Below are 17,500 nucleotides of genomic sequence, written 5' to 3'. Positions count from 1 at the left end.
ATGACCGTTTTTACCCCGCCATGTAGGCAGCCATACTCTGTTTTCGGGGGTGTGCATGCTGGGTATGTTCTTGTTTCCATAACCCACCGAACGCTGACATGGATTACAGGATCTTTAACGTGCGTATTTAATCTTCTGCATGTGTTTACACACGAAGGGGGTTCAGGCACTAGCAGGTCTGCACATATGTTGACCTGGGAGATCATAAAAATCTCCACCCTTTACCCACCAGGCGCTGTCACCGTGATTCGAACCCGGGACCCTCAGATTGACAGTCCAGCGCTTTAACCACTCGGCTATTGCGCCCGTCAGCATTACCATTTTCACCTTTTTATCGTCATGGCATCAACCACTGCTAGAAAAATGGCTGGCCTAGTACATAGTGGATAACTACATGCATGTATATGAATGTGTATTGTGTGTGCGTGTGTTTATGTAAGTTTGTGCCGGCCTATGTGTGCGTATGTGTTAGGGTAGCTGTTAGATACACATGTATGTTAAAATGTATGTATGCAGCGTGTGTGTGTGCGTGTGTGTGTGTGTAGTCACATTTTGGTGTGTGTATGTAACATAGATATGATGTTTTATGTTAACAAAAGCGTTTTTGTAAAGCACCTAGAGCAGATTTCTGGATAGTGTGCTATATAAGTATCCATTATTATTATAAGAGGCGACAACTTCGGAAGCGAGCGTGCTGGGTTTAGCTCACCGATGGACTGTGATTTTTTTTTTTTTTATTTTTTTTTTTTTTTATATATACTTGAGTGGTGGTCGTTTTTGGATAAGATGGTAAATTGAGGTTCCATTCGACGGGCGCAATAGCCGAGTGGTTATAGCGTTGGACTTTCAATCTGAGGGTCCCGGGTTCGAATCACGGTTGTCCTGGTTCTTATGTGATTGACAGAAAAAAAGTCAGTGTGATCGACAGGGGTCTTCATGTGATTGATTTGACAGGAGTCTTAATGTGGCAGTGTTTCTTAATGTGGCAGTGTCGGTGTGGTTGACAGGAGTCTTAATGTGGCAGTGTCGGTGTGGTTGACAGGAGTCTTAATGTGGCAGTGTCGTGGTTGACAGGAGTCTTAATGTGGCAGTGTCGGTGTGGTTGACAGGAGTCTTAATGTGGCAGTGTCGGTGTGGTTGACAGGAGTCTTAATGTGGCAGTGTTGGTGTGGTTGACAGGAGTCTTAATGTGGCAGTGTCGGTGTGGTTGACAGGAGTCTTAATGTGGCAGTGTCGGTGTGGTTGACAGGAGTCTTTGTGTGACGGACAGGAGTCTTAATGTGGCAGTGTCAGTGTGGTTGACAGGAGTCTTTGTGTGACGGACAGGAGTCTTAATGTGGCAGTGTTGGTGTGGTTTGACAGGAGTCTTTGTGTGACGGACAGGAGTCTTAATGTGGCAGATGTGGTTGACAGGAGTCTTTGTGTGACGGACAGGAGTCTAAATGTGGCAGTGTTGGTGTGGTTTGACAGGAGTCTTTGTGTGACGGACAGGAGTCTTAATGTGGCAGTGTCAGTGCGGTTGACAGGAGTCTTCATGGGACTGACAGGGAGTCTGTGTGTGTGTGTGTGGTTGGCAGGATTCCGATGCGGACAGCGAGGGAGGAGGGGGCAGCCCAGAGAAGCTTCTGCCTGGTGGACCCCGCCCCCGCCCCAGCTCCGTGACCCCCCGCCTCTCCCCGCCCACACGCCCCTCAGCAGCGCCTCCTGGTAGGGACACCATGAACGCCACCTGGCATTCAGGTGAAGAGAGCAGCGTTGTCTGTTCTTTTGTATCAACGACGTCGTCGTTAATGTATGCATGCATGCCTGCCTGCCCCAGGGTCATGGTGGGGGGTGGGGTGGGGGGGCTGTTTTATTCTGTGTGGTTCTGATTCGCGCCTCAGTGTGTGTGTGTGTGTGTGAATCAGAATTGGAATCAATTGTCAATTAAAGGAGGTTTATAACACACACACACACACACACACACAACACACACACACACACACACACACACACACACACACACACACACACACACACACCATCCATAACTCCCACACAACCTAATAATAACCCCCACTCCCTCACCACCTCCCCCAACCCCCCTTACACTGTCCATCTTGTTGATATACCAATCATAGTAAGTAATATCCTATTTTGTGTTGATTCTCAATCTGTCTTAAAAAGTTTGCTCCTTTTTGAGAATAATCAAAGAGAAGATTTATTGTTTGAAATTAGGTATTTATTGCACTCCCTATTTGTGAAGGGTACAAATGTTGATTTTTGTTGGATACCATCCCACACTGGATTCCTTTATAATGACCAAGCAGACAGGGCAGCAAATAGGGGAGCAAAAAATCATATAGATAGTATAAAAGTATATTGCCCATTGTCATACAAGGAAATAAGCAATATACTAGAAAGAGACTTTTATAGGTGCTTGAATTCAAGTCTAAAACCTCGTCAGTTGACTCTCTCAGACTTTGGTCCGATTCGCAGACCAATTCTGAGTTTAGCTCTCCGACTATTATCAAATTCATTACGGACTAAGTATTGTTCTAATGTCAAGTGTATATGCTTTAGTAACCTGACAATTGAGCATATAATTTTTCACTGTAGCTTGATGAAGCCTTTTATACACGAAAGTGTCTTCACAAGTGACTGAGACCGTTGATATTTTTGACTTTTTGCATTCATTATCAGTCGTTTTGCTTGTCAGTTTAACGACTTCTCTTTTACGAAGTCCTTTAAGTAATTTCCTGTAACTGTATTTAGAGTTTTTTTGTTTTTGTTTTTTTGGGGGGGGTTTTCTTCCAAATTTCACCCACATTTTTACCCTCATTTGCCCAGTTTCTCCCAACCCTCCATTCATCCACATCTCCCACCCCTTCTAACTGATAATACTCAGATGTATTCATAAATACTTTAACAAAATGTCTTCAATCACCGATATGTGTGACGGGACATTAAACAAAATTCCTCCTCCTCCACACACACACACAACACACCCCATCCATAACTCCACACAACCTAATAACCCCCACCCCCACCTCCCCCAACCCCCCTTTACACTGTCCACAGGGTTGGTGGGGTCAGGTCACGAGGGTCGCGGCCCACGCCTCCAGCGCCGCCACACCATCACCGTCTGCGAGTCGCAGCACGACGCGGACAAGCTGGCGGCTGCGCTGCAGGAGCTGCCTCTGCCTCCCGTGGAGGAGGAAGAGGAGCCCTCCCCGACCGAGGACCAGACTCCGCGCTTCCAGTACGGGTCCGACTCGCCACTGTCGGGCCTCCCGGACCACACGCTGCACAATGGACACAACCTGCTCCGTGGAGGTGGAGTGGGAGGAGGAGGAGTAGTAGTAGGGCGTCCTCCCCCGCCCTTCTACCGCTCGGAGCACCACCGTCGGTCCTCACTCACCATGGGGCTGACGGTGATCCCGGAAGACGATGACGCCGCGGACTGTATCGCCGGCGGGGTGGGCGAACCGTTCCGGAGGAGGGACAGGAGGCACTCCATGCCCACCGTTGTTCAGCCCCCTCTGCAGCTGCCGCAGCGGTTGGACATCGGCCGGCTGAGCCCCAAACGGGCCGGGGATCGAACTGGTGGTGGTGGTGGTGATGGGACGTACTACAGGGACTGCCACAGCCACTTCCTGTTGGACACAGAGAAGCCGGGTCACTGGTGTCGGATGAGGCTGGGAGGTGGTGGTGGTGTCGGGAGGTCGGCGCCCTTTTCCTCCGAGTCCCTCCTCCCGCCTCCTTCTGATCGTCGGCGGCAGCGCGGGCGCCGTGGGGAGGAGGGTGCAGGTGGGGAGGAGGGGGAGGAAGAGGAGGAGGATGAGGAGAAGGACCTGGCGTTGCTGACGGCCACGGAGAGCGTGCATGTAAGTGGTGGTGGAGGCGGAGGTGGTGGTGGTGGAGGTGGTGGTGGCACGAGCGACTGCGCATCAGAGTGCCCACATTGCAGCTCTGTCCCTGTGAGTACCGACTGGCTCTCTTCCTGCCTACCTGCCTGCCTGCCTGCCTGGCTTGTCCGCATAGCCTCCGTTCCATCCCCCCCCCCTTTCTCTTTACTGCCTTGTCTGCATAGCCTCCGTTCCATCCCCCCCCCCTTTCTCTTTACTGCCTTGTCCGCATAGCCTCCGTTCCATCCCCCCCCCCCCCCCCCTTTCTCTTTACTGCCTTGTCTGCATAGCCTCCGTTCCATCCCCCCCCCCCCTTTCTCTTTACTGCCTTGTCCGCATAGCCTCCGTTCCATCCCCCCCCCCCCCTTTCTCTTTACTGCCTTGTCCGCATAGCCTCCGTTCCATCCCCCCCCCCCCTTTCTCTTTACTGCCTTGTCCGCATTGCCTCCGTTCCATCCCCCCCCCCCTTTCTCTTTACTGCCTTATCTGCATAGCCTCCGTTCCATCCCCCCCCCCCCCCTTTCTCTTTACTGCCTTGTCTGCATAGCCTCCGTTCCATCCCCCCCCACACCCCACCCCCCCATTTCTCTTCACTGCCTTGTCTGCATAGCCTCCGTTCCATCCCCCCTTTTTTTCTTTACTGCCTTGTCCGCATAGCCTCCGTTCCATACCGCCCCCCCCCCCCCCCTCCCCCCCATTTCTCTTTACTGCCTTGTCTGTATAGCCTCTGCCCCCCCCCCCCCCCCCCCCCTCCCAATCCCAGTCCTCTCACTGCCTGCCTCCTCCCTTCATTCTCTGTTGTCTTACGGTGACTCCTACTCCTAGTGGCGTGGTGCAGTCCTGGTCGGCTTGGGACTTGTTAACGTTCGTTCTTTAGTTTAGCGTCTTTTCACTATCAGTGATATTAGACGTATAAAAAAAATTTATTTTAATTAAAAAGGGGGGGGCCGGGAGGGGCATGGGGTGAGGAGGGGGAGGGGGAGTGGGCAGGGAAGAGGAAAACAGAAAAAAGGTAAACTAGAAAACTACCGTAAAATGCATAACTAATATGCAATTACATTTAACAGTAACAATTCAATAATAATAATAATGATAATAACCAGAAACCATTAACATAATCCTGAAGTGCATTAAAGGAATGTAGAAATAGGGCCATGAACTAATGCCTGTGAAAGTTCGACCATAAGAACCTCGTCAGAAATAACTTTACAAAAATCATCTTCAGAATTATTATTCTCTTCTTGACCATCATCTGTCCATGTCTGGTGAGGTGGTGGTGGTGGGGTTTTTTGACTCACTTGTGTAAACAAAGTGAGTCTATGTTTTAACTCGGTGTTCGGTTGTCTGTGTGTGTGTGTGTGTCCGTGTGTCTGTGTGTCCATGGTTAACTTTAACATTGACATTTTCTCTGCAAATACTTTGTCAGTTGACACCAAATTAGGTATGAAAATAGGAAAAATTCAGTTCTTTCCAGTCATCTTGTTTAAAACAATATTGCACCTCTGGGATGGGCATGGGCACAAAAAAAATTTTTTTTAAGCCTAATTATATGCAAACTGCATTTACTGTTATATTTATATTTTTTGTATTCTCTAAACTTGGCACTTTGATCTGATATTCTGACCCAACAACAAGAGCAGTCATTATTATCATTTTTTGTTCAAACAGGAACTTCTTTTGCTAAGCATGGAAGTTTTATTTATTTTGCAAACGTTTTGGTGCAGATAGTAAGAAAGGGAAATTACTCTGTAATTAATGCTAGGGGACTTAATTTGCTTTAAACTGATCTTTCTCATCTTAAACATTACATTTTGAAATTATACTCAATACATAAAAAGCTTGGATTTTTTTTTTTTTTTTTTTAAGTGTATCACAAGTGAGTCTTGAAGGCCTTGCCTCTCTTGTTTTTCTTTTGTTTTGTTTTTTTGGTTGGTTGTTTTTTTGTTGTAGAGCTGCCTCCCTGTCTCCCATCCTTGTGTGGGTCGCCTCCATGCAGAACGTTCACAAGTCGGTAGAGAGGGACTGAAGTCCTTGGTGTCGGGCGCAATAGCCGAGTGGTTAAAGCGTTGGACTGTCAATCTGATGGTCCCGGGTTCGAATCACGGTGACGGCGCCTGGTGGGTAAAGGGTGGAGATTTTTACCATCTCCCAGGTCAACACGTGTGCAGACCTGCTAGTGCCTGAACCCCCTTCGTGTGTATATGCAAGCAGAAGATCAAATATGCACGTTAAAGATCCCATAATCCATGTCAGCGTTCGGTGGGTTATGGAAACAAGAACATACCCAGCATGCACACCCCCGAAAAGGGAGTATGGCTGCCTACATGGCAGGGTAAAAAGGGTCATACACGTAAAAGCCCACTCGTGTGCATACGAGTGAACGCAGAAGAAGTCCTTGGTGAGAGAGTTGAAGATGTTAAATGTGTGTGTGTGTGTGTGTGTGATCGTGAGTATGTCGTCTTTTGCCCCCCAACCCCCCACGCCCATGCAGAATGTTCATAAATCAGTAGAGAGGGATTTTTTTTTTTTTTTAAGTCCTAGGTGAAAAAGTTAAGGATGTTATGTGTGTGTGTGTGTGTGTGTGAGTATGCCGTCTCTTGTCCACCCACCACCTCCATGCAGAATGTTCATAGGTCAGTAGAGAAGGATTTAAGTCTAAGGTGAAAAAGTTGAGGATGTTGTGTGTGTGTGTGTGTGTGTGTGTGAGTATGTCGTCTCCTGCCCATCCATGCATAATGTTCATAAGTCTTTAGAGAGGGGTTTAAGTCCTAAATAGGTTGAGGATATTGTGTGTGTGTGAGAGTGTGTAGTATGTTGTCTCTTGCCCCCCCCCCGCCCCCACCCCCAGCCCCCACCCCCAACCCCAACCCCCATGTAGAATGTTCATAATTCAGTAGAGAGGGATTTAAGTCTTAGGTGAGAAAGTTGAGGATGTTATTTGTGTGTGTGTGTGTGTGAGTATGTCATCTCTTGCCCCCCCCCCCCCCTCCCCCCACCGCCTCCATGCAGAATGTTCTTAAGTCAGTAGAGAAGGATTTAAGTCTTAGGTGAAAAAGTTGAGGATGTTATTTGTGTGTGTGTGTGTGTGTGTGTGGTCTCCTGCCCATCCATGCAGAATGTTCATAAGTCAGTAGAGAGGGGTTTAAGTCCTAGGTGAAAAAGTGAAGGATGGTATGTGTGCGTGTGTGTGTGTGTGTGTGTGTGTCATCTCCTGCCCATCCATATGTAGAGAGGGGTTTAAGTCCTAGGTGAAAAAGGTGAGGATGTTATATGTGTGTGTGTAGTATTTCGTCTCGTGCTCCCCAACCCTCCCCCCTCCCCCCCCAGGATCCATGCAGAATTAAGTCAATAGAGAGGGGAGTTTTTTTTTTTTTTTTTAAGTCAATGGTGAAAAAGTTGAGGATGTTATATCTGTGAGTGTGTGTGTGTTTCTGTGTGTGTGTGTGTGTGTGTGTCTGTGTGTGGTCCCTTGCCTGTCCTGCTTCTGTTCAGATGGCCTTGTCTTCCTGACACCGGAGTGAGTAGTGTGGCTAGTTGAGTGCCTTTCTGTGGCTGCTTTCGATCGAGTGCATTTCCTTGGGTGTGTGGAGCTTCTTGTCTCGGTATTCAAGCTCCTTGTGGAATTCTGTTTCTTACTGCCAGATTTTTTTGGGTTTTGGGTTGGGTTTTTTTTTAATCATCCCAGCCTGTTTTTCTGTGTCTTTTTTCTTGGTATAGAGCCTTACCTTCTGGTATCCCATTTTTTGGGGGGAACCATTCATTTCTTGTTGGGATTTTTTTTTTGTGGGGGGGTGGGGGAGGGGGGCGTTTTATCTGTCATCCATCCCTTTTGTCTGTGGTGTGTATGGCTGTATCCCTCTTCCTTGCTTTTTTCCTCTCTTCTTCTCTCTTCTCCTCTTTCCTCTCTCCTCGCTGTCTCCCTCCATCCCTCTCTTTGTCCGTATTTGACTGCCAGTGTCTTTGCCGTCTCTGTCTCTCTCTCTCCCTCCCTCTCTCCCTCCCTCCCTGTCAGTGTTAGACGCTACTAAAGACAGTTTGCTTTCTAACAATAGCAAGTCCAGTGTACATCTGTACACTGTCAATGTCTTTGCTGTCTCTGTCTCTGTCTCTGTCTCTCCCTCCCTCCCTGTCGGTGTTAGACGCTACTAAAGACAGTTAGCTTTCTAACAATAGCAAGTCCAGTGTACATCTGTACACTGCCAGTGTCTCTGCTGTCTCTGTCTCTCTCTCTCTCTCTCTCTCTCCCTCCCCCTCCCCCTCCCTCCCTGTCGGTGTTAGACGCTACTAAAGACAGTTTGCTTTCTAACAATAGCAAGTCCAAGTGTACATCTGTATTAATCATCCCTGTTGTTGATCCGTCTTTATCAACATGCTCTGTTTAGTAGTCCCAGTTCTGCTAGATCAAAACTGCGCGATCATTTTGTGAATAGCTAGGAAATGAAAAACAGATAGATAGACAGATAAATGAATAAGAAATAAGTAAATAGTTAAATAAATGAATAAATAAATAGATGAATGAATAAATGAATTATAAACACCATCACCGTTGCTTACACAAAGTGCAGGAAAGTTTGCTTTTTCAATGAGAAATATAAAAGGTATACACATCTAGCCCTGTCCCTCCCAGTTGAATCTTGTTTTATCTCCCCTTGCCCAGAGTAAACCAGATTGTCCAGTTGATTCAGTCAGCAAACCTGTGACAGAAACACTCGTGAAACACGCTTAGATTAGAACACACGGTAGAATCTATCGAACGTTGACAGAAGTACCAGAGTTGCTTCCCTTCATCAGAGGTTAAGGTCATAGAATATGTCCGTTTTCACGGAGACAGTCGAAACCAAAATACAAAATGCAGTCGCAGGTCACAAACTCTTGTGTTCCACTTTGTAACTGTGTACATGGTGTGGCAACAATTTTTTTGTACTGGAACAGTGGTCAGATGGTTAGAGCGTTCGAGTTTCCCCATGTTCGATCCATGCCACGCCTAGTGGGTAAAGGGTGGAGAGCTTTCTGATCTCTCCCAGGTCAACGTATGTGCTGACTGGCTAGTGCCTGAACCCCCCCTTCATGTGCAGAAGGTCAACTACATTCATGCAAGATCCATGAAATCCATGGGGTTATGGAAACGAGAGCATACCCGGCTTGCACAACCCCCAAAACAGAGTATGGTGGCCTACATGGCAGGGTAAATAAAAAACAACAACAGCCATACACATAAAATGTTACATATCTGTGTGAGTGTGTGTGGGCGTGCCTGAAATCTGATTGAAAGACACTTAGAAACACATGATGAGCAGCAGTCAGTCGGCTCTGCCCAGGTAGGCAGCCTGTTGTGCAAATGACTCTCGTTCGTTTATTTATTTCTAGTCTTGTTCATCTAGGATGATGATATAAGACTGAAAATAAATGATATTATTATTATTTGGATTATTATCATTCCTATCATAATGATGATTGTTAGTATTAATTAGAAATCGACATTTCTGTATATTTGAATGAAAGGGGGGCGGTTGAGGGGGGGGGGGGGGGGGGCAAGGGGGAGGGACTAAGAAAGGAAGAGAGAGAGAGATAGACAGACAGACAGAGAGAGAACAGAATGTGGAAAAGATAGAGTACAAAATCTAAAATGGAGAGGGTGAGTGTCAGTGATTGGAGAAAGAAAAAACATAATATTGGAAGGGTGTGTGTGAGAGGCGGGACGGGGGAAGCGGGATTAGGACTAAAAAACAAAAAATAAAAATAAATCAAAATTGTATGCACTACTTCTGTAGATTATTTTTTTGGAAAAGAGGTTCATGTGGGGGACCTACAAAAAACAGCCAACTGGACTATTTCACACTCTGTAAAGCGCTTAGAACTTGATCTCTGACTGGGGATAGCTGCTATAAATAATAAGAGGCGTTTGATTGGCTAAGAGCGAACGGGGCAAGAAGGGGCGTCTTTTCACTGTTAGCCTTGCGAAATTTGGCCAAGCAGAGCAAACCGACAGGCCTAGTTTGCATCAGTTTGACATGGTAAATATATGTATCACCAAACATGGAGTATAATACAAACTCCTCCTGCATATCCATATCATATCGTATCATACTGCAGGAAGGAAATGGGTTAGTGCTATCCAGGCAGTGGTAGGGGGGGAGGGGTGTCTTGGGGGGGGAGGGGGGTCAGGGAGTGGTGGTGGGGGTGGGGGTTCTAGTGTTCACGCATCCATCCATCCAGGCAGTGAGAAAACATCTACCGACACAGGACTGATCCCCACACTCTCTGGTATTTTCTAACCCCCCCCCCCTCCCTTCCCCTCTCCCCCCAACCCCCCTCCACTCCCTCCACTAGACCTTAAGTGGTGGTCTGGACAGCTAGTTATCCAGATGAGACGATAAACTGGTCTGTTGTGCGTGGGATGCATTGAGCGCCTGTGAAAGATCGCACGGCAGCGGAAAAAAATTGTCCTTGGCAAAATTCTGTTGAAAAATCCACTTTGATAGGTAAAACAAGTAACGCTTGCCGGTAGGAAAAGATGGTGATTTGTACACATGCATGCACGCACTGCTCTCTCTCTCTCTCTCTCTCTCTCTCTCTCTCTAACACACACACACACACACACAGAGAAACACACACACACACACATTTTTTATTTTTTAGAATTTTTTTTTTCAAATTTCATCCTCATTTCACCCTCATTTGCCCAGTTTTCCCCCAACCCTCCATTCATTCACATCATCCCACACCCCTTCTAACCGATAATACTCAAATGTATTCATGAATACTTTAACAAAATGTCTTCAATCACCGATATGTGTGACGGGACATTAAACAAAATTCCTCTTCCTCCACACACACACACACACACACATACACACACACACGCACATCAGGGCGAGGGATGGCACAAGGCGGGCGCAGCGGTCATGGCTGACTTCAGGGACAGGCAGCATGTGTTTGGTTCACCCTGGGGCGGTCGGTTGTGCCACGACAGTAGTGTTGATGTATTTGGTGGTGCTGCATTGTGTTTCAGTTGTCATTTGTATTTGTATTTCTTTTTATCACAACAGATTTGTCTTGTGTGAAATTCGGGCTGCTCCCCCCCTCTCCCCCAGGGAGAGCGTGTCACTACACTACAGCGCCCCCCCCCCCCCCCCCCTTTTTTTTTTTTTTTTTTTTTTTCCCTGCGTGCAGTTTTATTTGTTTTTCCTATCGAAGTGGATTTTTCTACAGATTATTTGCCAGGAACAACCGTTTTATTGCCGTGGGTTCTTTTACGTGTGCTAAGTGCATGCTGCACACCAGACCTCGGTTTATCGTCTCATACGAATGACTAGCGTCCAGACCACCACTCAAGGTCTAGTGGAGGGGGAGAAAATATCGGCGGCTGAGCCGTGATTCGAACCAGTGCGCTCAGATTCTCTCGCTTCCTAGGCGGACGCGTTACCTCTAGGCCACCACTCCACATGGGCTCTTGGTGTGTGTGTGTGTTTGTGTGTGTTTGTTTTGTTCTTATTTTTCTCTCTCTCTCTTTCTTTTTTTTGTTTTTTGTTTTTTTGGTTTTTTGTTTGTTTTTTTGTTGGTTCCTTGCATAACATTCTTATGTTATTAGAGAGGGATTTAAGTCCAAAGTGCAAAAGATGAAGATGTTACACATGTGTGCATGTGCGTGTGTGTGTGTGTGTGTGTTTGTTTGCGTGTGTGCACTTCCGTGTATACAGCAAAGTTATAACAAATGATGAAACTCTTGTCAAGCCCCCTGTGGGGATGAAAATCATTGCAGAGGCACTGTGCGGTCACACTGCAGCACTTTAAAGATCGGACACGTCAGTTAACACAGGAAATTTTTGCTGAATTAAAGCATCATTGAACATGTCTGTTTCATGCTTAGGGCTACTTCTGGTATCCGACTGCTGTCAGCTTAAGATTCCAGTGACAGACAGACAGACAAATCAGTTTTGTGGAGGCCTGTTGTGTGTGTGTGTGTGTGTGTGTGTGTGAGTGTGTGTGTGTGAGTGAGTGTGTGTGTGTGTGTGTGTGTGTGTGTGTCATCTCACTGAGCTGCTAATGACATTGAAAACTACTGTGATGTGAATAATTGACTGATCAGTGAAAGATATTGATCCGCCATGTCTTTGTTTAAGAAATATTAAGCGTGACGGGGTGATTTGATAACCTTCCAGTTGGCTTTGTCAAAGTCAGCTTTGTGTGACATGTGATCAGTATAAGCTTACCTATCAAAGTTTTCGTAAACGTGAAGCTAAAGATAACGAGTGATGCTCTTGTTGTTTTTTTTTTTTGTTTTTTTTTTTTGTCTTTGATCCACTTAAGGTTGAGATTCAGGTATAGTATAAATATGCATAATGCCTCGAGTGGTTTCTCACAGTCAGTGTTAGCTGCCGTAGTTTGCCTCTGTACATTATTGAGCTTGTAGTGTACGTAGCTTAAAGCTGTGTTTCACCAAAACCTTGTGCAACAGGCCTCCTTTTTCTCTGTAGTACAACTCCTGCTGGGTGCAATGGTTGTGGGTAGTGTTTTGGCTTATACTTTTTTTCTTTCTTTCTTTTTTTTTTTTTTTACAGTGTTTATCATTATATTTGTCTAAAAAATTGTGCACTTGAAATTTGTTTTAAAGTGTTCATCATTATGGCTTTTGAATGGTTCATTTTCAATTCAATTCAATTTAATTCAAAATACTTTATTATCTGCTTCAACTAAAAACAGAAAATTTTCTTTAGGCTCACTTAAAATAAAATGCCCGTCAGCAAAAAAAACAAACTGACACACCCTTCACTTATCACCATGCACACATCAATTATTATGTAAAAAGAAAAACATGTGGGTAAGATACTATTACATTCAGAGTGTAACAACTGTGTGTGTGTTGCGTGTGTGCCCGTGTGCGCGCATGCATCGTTTTGTGTGTACGTTTCAATCATTTTAAAAAGGACAATATTCAGTAAGATAATAATAACATTTAAAAAGACGAATGCTCATCAACATGTGTCTGGTCACAAATTATCAGTGATGGGTTTATTGAAGCATTTCCTTCACCCAGTCTTTTTACTTCTTTTTTGTTGTTGTTGTAAAATAAGTCAGTGAAGAATTATCAAGTCAATTGTGTTTGTATATATATATATATATATATATATCTTTTGTACATACAAGCAACCCCCTTTGTTGAACTATAACTACTTCTTCTTCTTCTGCGTTCGTGGGCTGCAACTCCCACGTTCACTCGTATATACGCGAGTGGGCTTTAACGTGTATGACTATTTTTACCCCGCCATGTAGGCAGCCATACTCCGTTTTCGGGGGTGTGCATGCTGGGTATGTTCTTGTTTCCATAACCCACCGAACGCTGACATGGATTACAGGATCTTAAACATGCGTATTTGATCTTATGCTTGCGCATACACACGAAGGGGGTTCAGGCACTAGCAGGTCTGCACATATGTTGACCTGGGAGATGGTAAAAATCTCCACCCTTTACCCACCAGGCGCCGTCACCGTGATTCGAACCTGGGACCCTCAGATCGAAAGTCCAACGCTTTAACCATTCGGCTATGGCGCCCGTCATTGAACTATAACAATCATAATTTCCTTAGAGATGAAAAATAATCAGAAACATACCAGCTCACATGGTGAAATGGTTAACTCAGTACGGCCAGTCCTCTCTTCTCCTCTACACAGACCCCTCGGATGTCCAGTGGGTGTCTCAATGACCCAACCTTTAGCTTCTGTCATCAGAATTGTGGTATTCTTTGTCAACAGCCTTCCGCTTGCAATATTTTGATGATGGTAATTGGGGTGAAACGCGATTAACGTCGTTTCTTTCGCCGTTCGTATGGAGAGAGTTAAGGTAGAGAGGCTCCATGGCGAGCTCCTGCCCAGAGCATAGTGTGTTGCTGGCCTAACGGGAAGACTGGGACCACACATCTGAAGGTCGTGGGTGTGTCTTAGGACTTGCTGGCGTTTATGCTGCTGAAGATTAATTTGACTTGGGCAGCACAGTTTAGAGTCGTGTGTATGTGTCTGTAGGAGTGCCTGCATTTGTACTGCAGCAAATAATCTTGACTGGGACTGCTGGAGTTTACACTGCAGCAAATTAACTTGACTGGGGTGACACAGTTGAGTGTCAGTGTCATGAATGTGTCTTTAGGAGTGCCTTGCATTTACACTGCAACAAATTAACTCTCTCCATACGAACGGCGAAAGAGACGACGTTGACAGCGTTTCACCCCAATTACCATCATCAAAATATTGCAAGCGGGAGGCTCTTATATTGAAGAGGTGAATGTTGACAAAGAATACTACAATTCTGACGACGGAAGCTATAGGTTGGGTCATTCAGACACCCACTGGACATCGAGGGGTCTGTGTAGAGGAGAAGAGAGGACTGGCCGTACTGAGTGAGTTAACTTGACTGGGACAACACAGTTGAGTGTCATGAATGTGTGTTTATTTATTTATTTTATTTTGTCCTTGGTTTTTTTGGTTTGGTTTTTGTTTTTTTGGGTTTTTTTCTCGAGGCCTGACTAAGTGCATTGGGTTACGCTGCTGGTCAGGCATCTGCTTGGCATATGTGGTGTAGCGTATATGGATTTGACCGAATGCAGTGACGCCTCCTTGAGCTACTGATACTGATACTGCTGGAATTTACACTGTGGCAAATTGACTTGACTCGGACTGCTGGAATTTACACTGCAGTAAATTGACTTGACTAGGACTGCTGGAATTTACACTGCAGTAAATTAACTTGACTAGGACTGCTGGAATTTACACTGCGGCAAATTAACTTGACAAGGACTGCTGGAATTTACACTGCAGTAAATTAACTTGACAAGGACTGCTGGAATTTACACTGTGGCAAATTAACTTGACTAGGACTGCTGGAATTTACACTGCGGCAAATTAACTTGACTAGGACTGCTGGAATTTACACTGCGGCAAATTAACTTGACTAGGACTGCTGGAATTTACACTGCGGCAAATTAACTTGACTGGGACTGCTGGAATTTACACTGCAGTAAATTAAATTGACTAGGACTGCTGGAATTTACACTGCAGTAAATTAACTTGACTTGGACTGCTGGAATTTACACTGCAGTAAATTAACTTGACTGGGACTTCTGGAATTTACACTGTGGCAGATTAAATTGACTAGGACAACACAGTTGAAGGTCATGGATGTGTCTTTAGGAGTGCTGGCGTTTACTACACTGCAGCAAATTAATTTGGATATGGCTCTGAAATGGGGGATGAAAAGCAGCATTTGAGTAGTGGCCATGGAAATGGTGCAGTCAAAAAAACAAAAAAAAAAGATTTTTTTTTTTTTTTAATCACCAGCTCCAAATAGTGTAAGTGAAAAGATAATAAAGATTGTATTCTTAAAAGTCAGTTTTGTGGGGGGCAAGTAGTTTTGGGAAGGGTGCTTTTGTGGAAATTAGGATATAATAAATTCTTGTACTGGTAGAATCAGGAAATGAAACATTTAATTCATTGGGGGAAAAAAAGACAAAAAAAGACATCCTTTGAAAAAAACAAAAAACCCTACCTTTTTGTCAGATCTGTCTTAAGCTATTGTGTGCAGACACACACACACACGTGTGTGTGTGGTTGTGTGTGTGTGTGTGTGTGTGCAAGCACGCATGTGCATGGATGTATGCATGTGTTTGTGTGGGTTTTTTTCAGAGCTGCACACAGTTTGTTTAAAAGTTACAGATGCAAAATATGTGTGTGTGTGTGTGTGTGTGTACACTGACAATTAAGTGTATGTGTGTGTGTGTTTGCATGCATTGTATGTCATCAGCAAAAAGTTTTTAAAACCTTCTTCTCCTGTTTTTTGTCCTTTTGATCTGCGATTTGGTATCAACATAATTATGTGCTATTTTGTGTCAGCATTATTCTCTCCCCACACATTTTTTTGAAAACTCCTTATCCATTTTTATGAATTTTTTTGAATTTTTTTTTTATAGTTTTTTGTTTGTTTGTTTTTGTTGGTTTTTTGTTGTTGTTGTTGTTGTTGGGTGTTTTTTTTTAACAGTTCAGATTACCTAAGATGGATGAAATGATATTTACATCGAAGGCATAGTCATTTTCTTCTTCTTCCTATGCGCTGACAGTTTGTTTGTTTTTTCTCAGCGACTTTAAAAATAAGAGTTTTGTTTGCTTCTTCGCGTGGGTAATCTGGCTGGTTGTCTATGATGTACTGTCTGTGCTGTTTTGCTCTGGCGGTTTGGTAGTGAGATATAAACACTGGGATGGACACTAGCTGCCCATTCTGCAGTGTTAATTGCCTATATTACCTTTATTACGTATTTTTCGTTTGGCTTTAAAGTTGTTGTTTTTTTCTTCTTTTTTACAAATTTTCGTAATCTGGGGATGATGAATTAAGCAGAATGGCTGGTGTCCTCAGCATGGCCTGGTCTTATTTGCCGTAAGGAGTTAAATGGCTGGGATATTATTGTGTCATGAACTGTGTTTTGTGGGTTTGTCTTAGTGGGTTTTTTTGTGTTTTTTTGTAGACGTGATAGTTTTGTGTTGACACGGCTGAGCATTTTGTATGGTTTGACAGTGGTGGTGTTTCCACAAAAAAAAAAAGAATAAGAACGAGAATAAAGTGGGGTATCTTCGTCAGGACTGCCATGGAGCGGAACCAAGTGAGTGAGGCCACTGTCACTGCAGGCTCAGTCAGTGCAGTTTCATCAGCGCTGACCAGATCACCACCGTCTGAGCCTGTGACCAGCAACCACTAAACATTTTTTTTTTTTTTTTTTTTTTTTTTTTTTTTTAGGTCTTGCTTCTGGAAGTGGGACCTGGACCCTTCCGGCCGAACCGGGGGGTTTTGATGGTCTTAACCCAGGGTAGACAGTTTTCCCTAGGCCTTCTTAGACTTTTTTTGTTTTTTCTACTAGATACATGCGTCCTCCTAGTTCCGTCGCGTCTATGTCGCCAGAAGTGGCGTCTGCGACGTATACTACCAGATCCAGATCCAGATCACACCTGGGTGGAGTGAGGAAAAGTGTCCCTAGAGATGGAGGCAGCATGGCAGACCCGGTTAGCCGTTCTCTCTCTGTCTCTGGACCTTGCAACTGGAATGAACTTCCTCTTTCGCTTCGTCAGGTCTCCTCCGCACTCAGCTCTTTCAAGTCTGGTCTTGTCTTAAAACCCACCTCTTCCCAAAATAGCCTCCCTCTCCCCCCCTGCCTCTTAATTGTCTTCACTTTTTTTTTTTTTTTTTTCCAGTTTTAGAGTAATGCATGCGTGTGAATGACTGGTGCGAATGCGCTTTGATTTTGTCTCTGCACAAGATTCAGCGCTATATAAATATTATAATTTTTTTTTTTTAAATAAAAAAAATCCAGTGTTCACTAGTGATCAGGATTCGAGGTCCTGTTTCGGCATGGTGTTGGTTTAAATAATCTTTATTTATTCAACAATACACACGATTACAATGCAATGAATGACAAAAGAGCATCAACAAGCTTAAAAGCTTATACTGTGCTCACAACGTTGCACTTCAATTTTTGTCATGACGGCTGATGAACCATATTATGACTTGTATCAAATAACATTCATAAACAGTAAGTAATGAAATAATGAAATAAAACAAATAAAAAAAAAACCCAGTA

At 44.6% G+C, this 17,500-nt stretch overlaps 1 protein-coding gene and 1 long non-coding RNA gene across 2 annotated transcripts in view; both read left to right on the top strand.

Annotated features, from left to right (window-relative positions):
• LOC143300549 (uncharacterized) overlaps positions 1 to 3,134 on the top strand; it is a 13,966-nt gene extending 10,832 nt beyond the window's left edge. The window contains exons 3-4 of the long non-coding RNA XR_013057670.1: positions 1,578 to 1,740; positions 3,061 to 3,134. This is a non-coding gene — a long non-coding RNA (uncharacterized LOC143300549). The remainder of the gene's footprint in view (positions 1 to 1,577; positions 1,741 to 3,060) is intronic.
• Positions 3,135 to 3,354: 220 nt separating this feature from the next.
• The window catches only part of LOC143300548 (uncharacterized), a 23,961-nt gene continuing 9,815 nt past the window's right edge, over positions 3,355 to 17,500 (top strand). The window contains exon 1 of the mRNA XM_076614300.1: positions 3,355 to 3,866. Coding sequence (XP_076470415.1) covers positions 3,402 to 3,866 — 465 coding nt within the window. The 5' untranslated portion in view covers positions 3,355 to 3,401. The remainder of the gene's footprint in view (positions 3,867 to 17,500) is intronic.

Source organism: Babylonia areolata, chromosome 26 (assembly GCF_041734735.1).
Source record: "Babylonia areolata isolate BAREFJ2019XMU chromosome 26, ASM4173473v1, whole genome shotgun sequence".
In the NCBI taxonomy this organism is placed as follows: Eukaryota; Metazoa; Mollusca; class Gastropoda; order Neogastropoda; family Buccinidae; genus Babylonia; species Babylonia areolata.
This window is presented reverse-complemented; position numbering and strand designations above follow the sequence as displayed.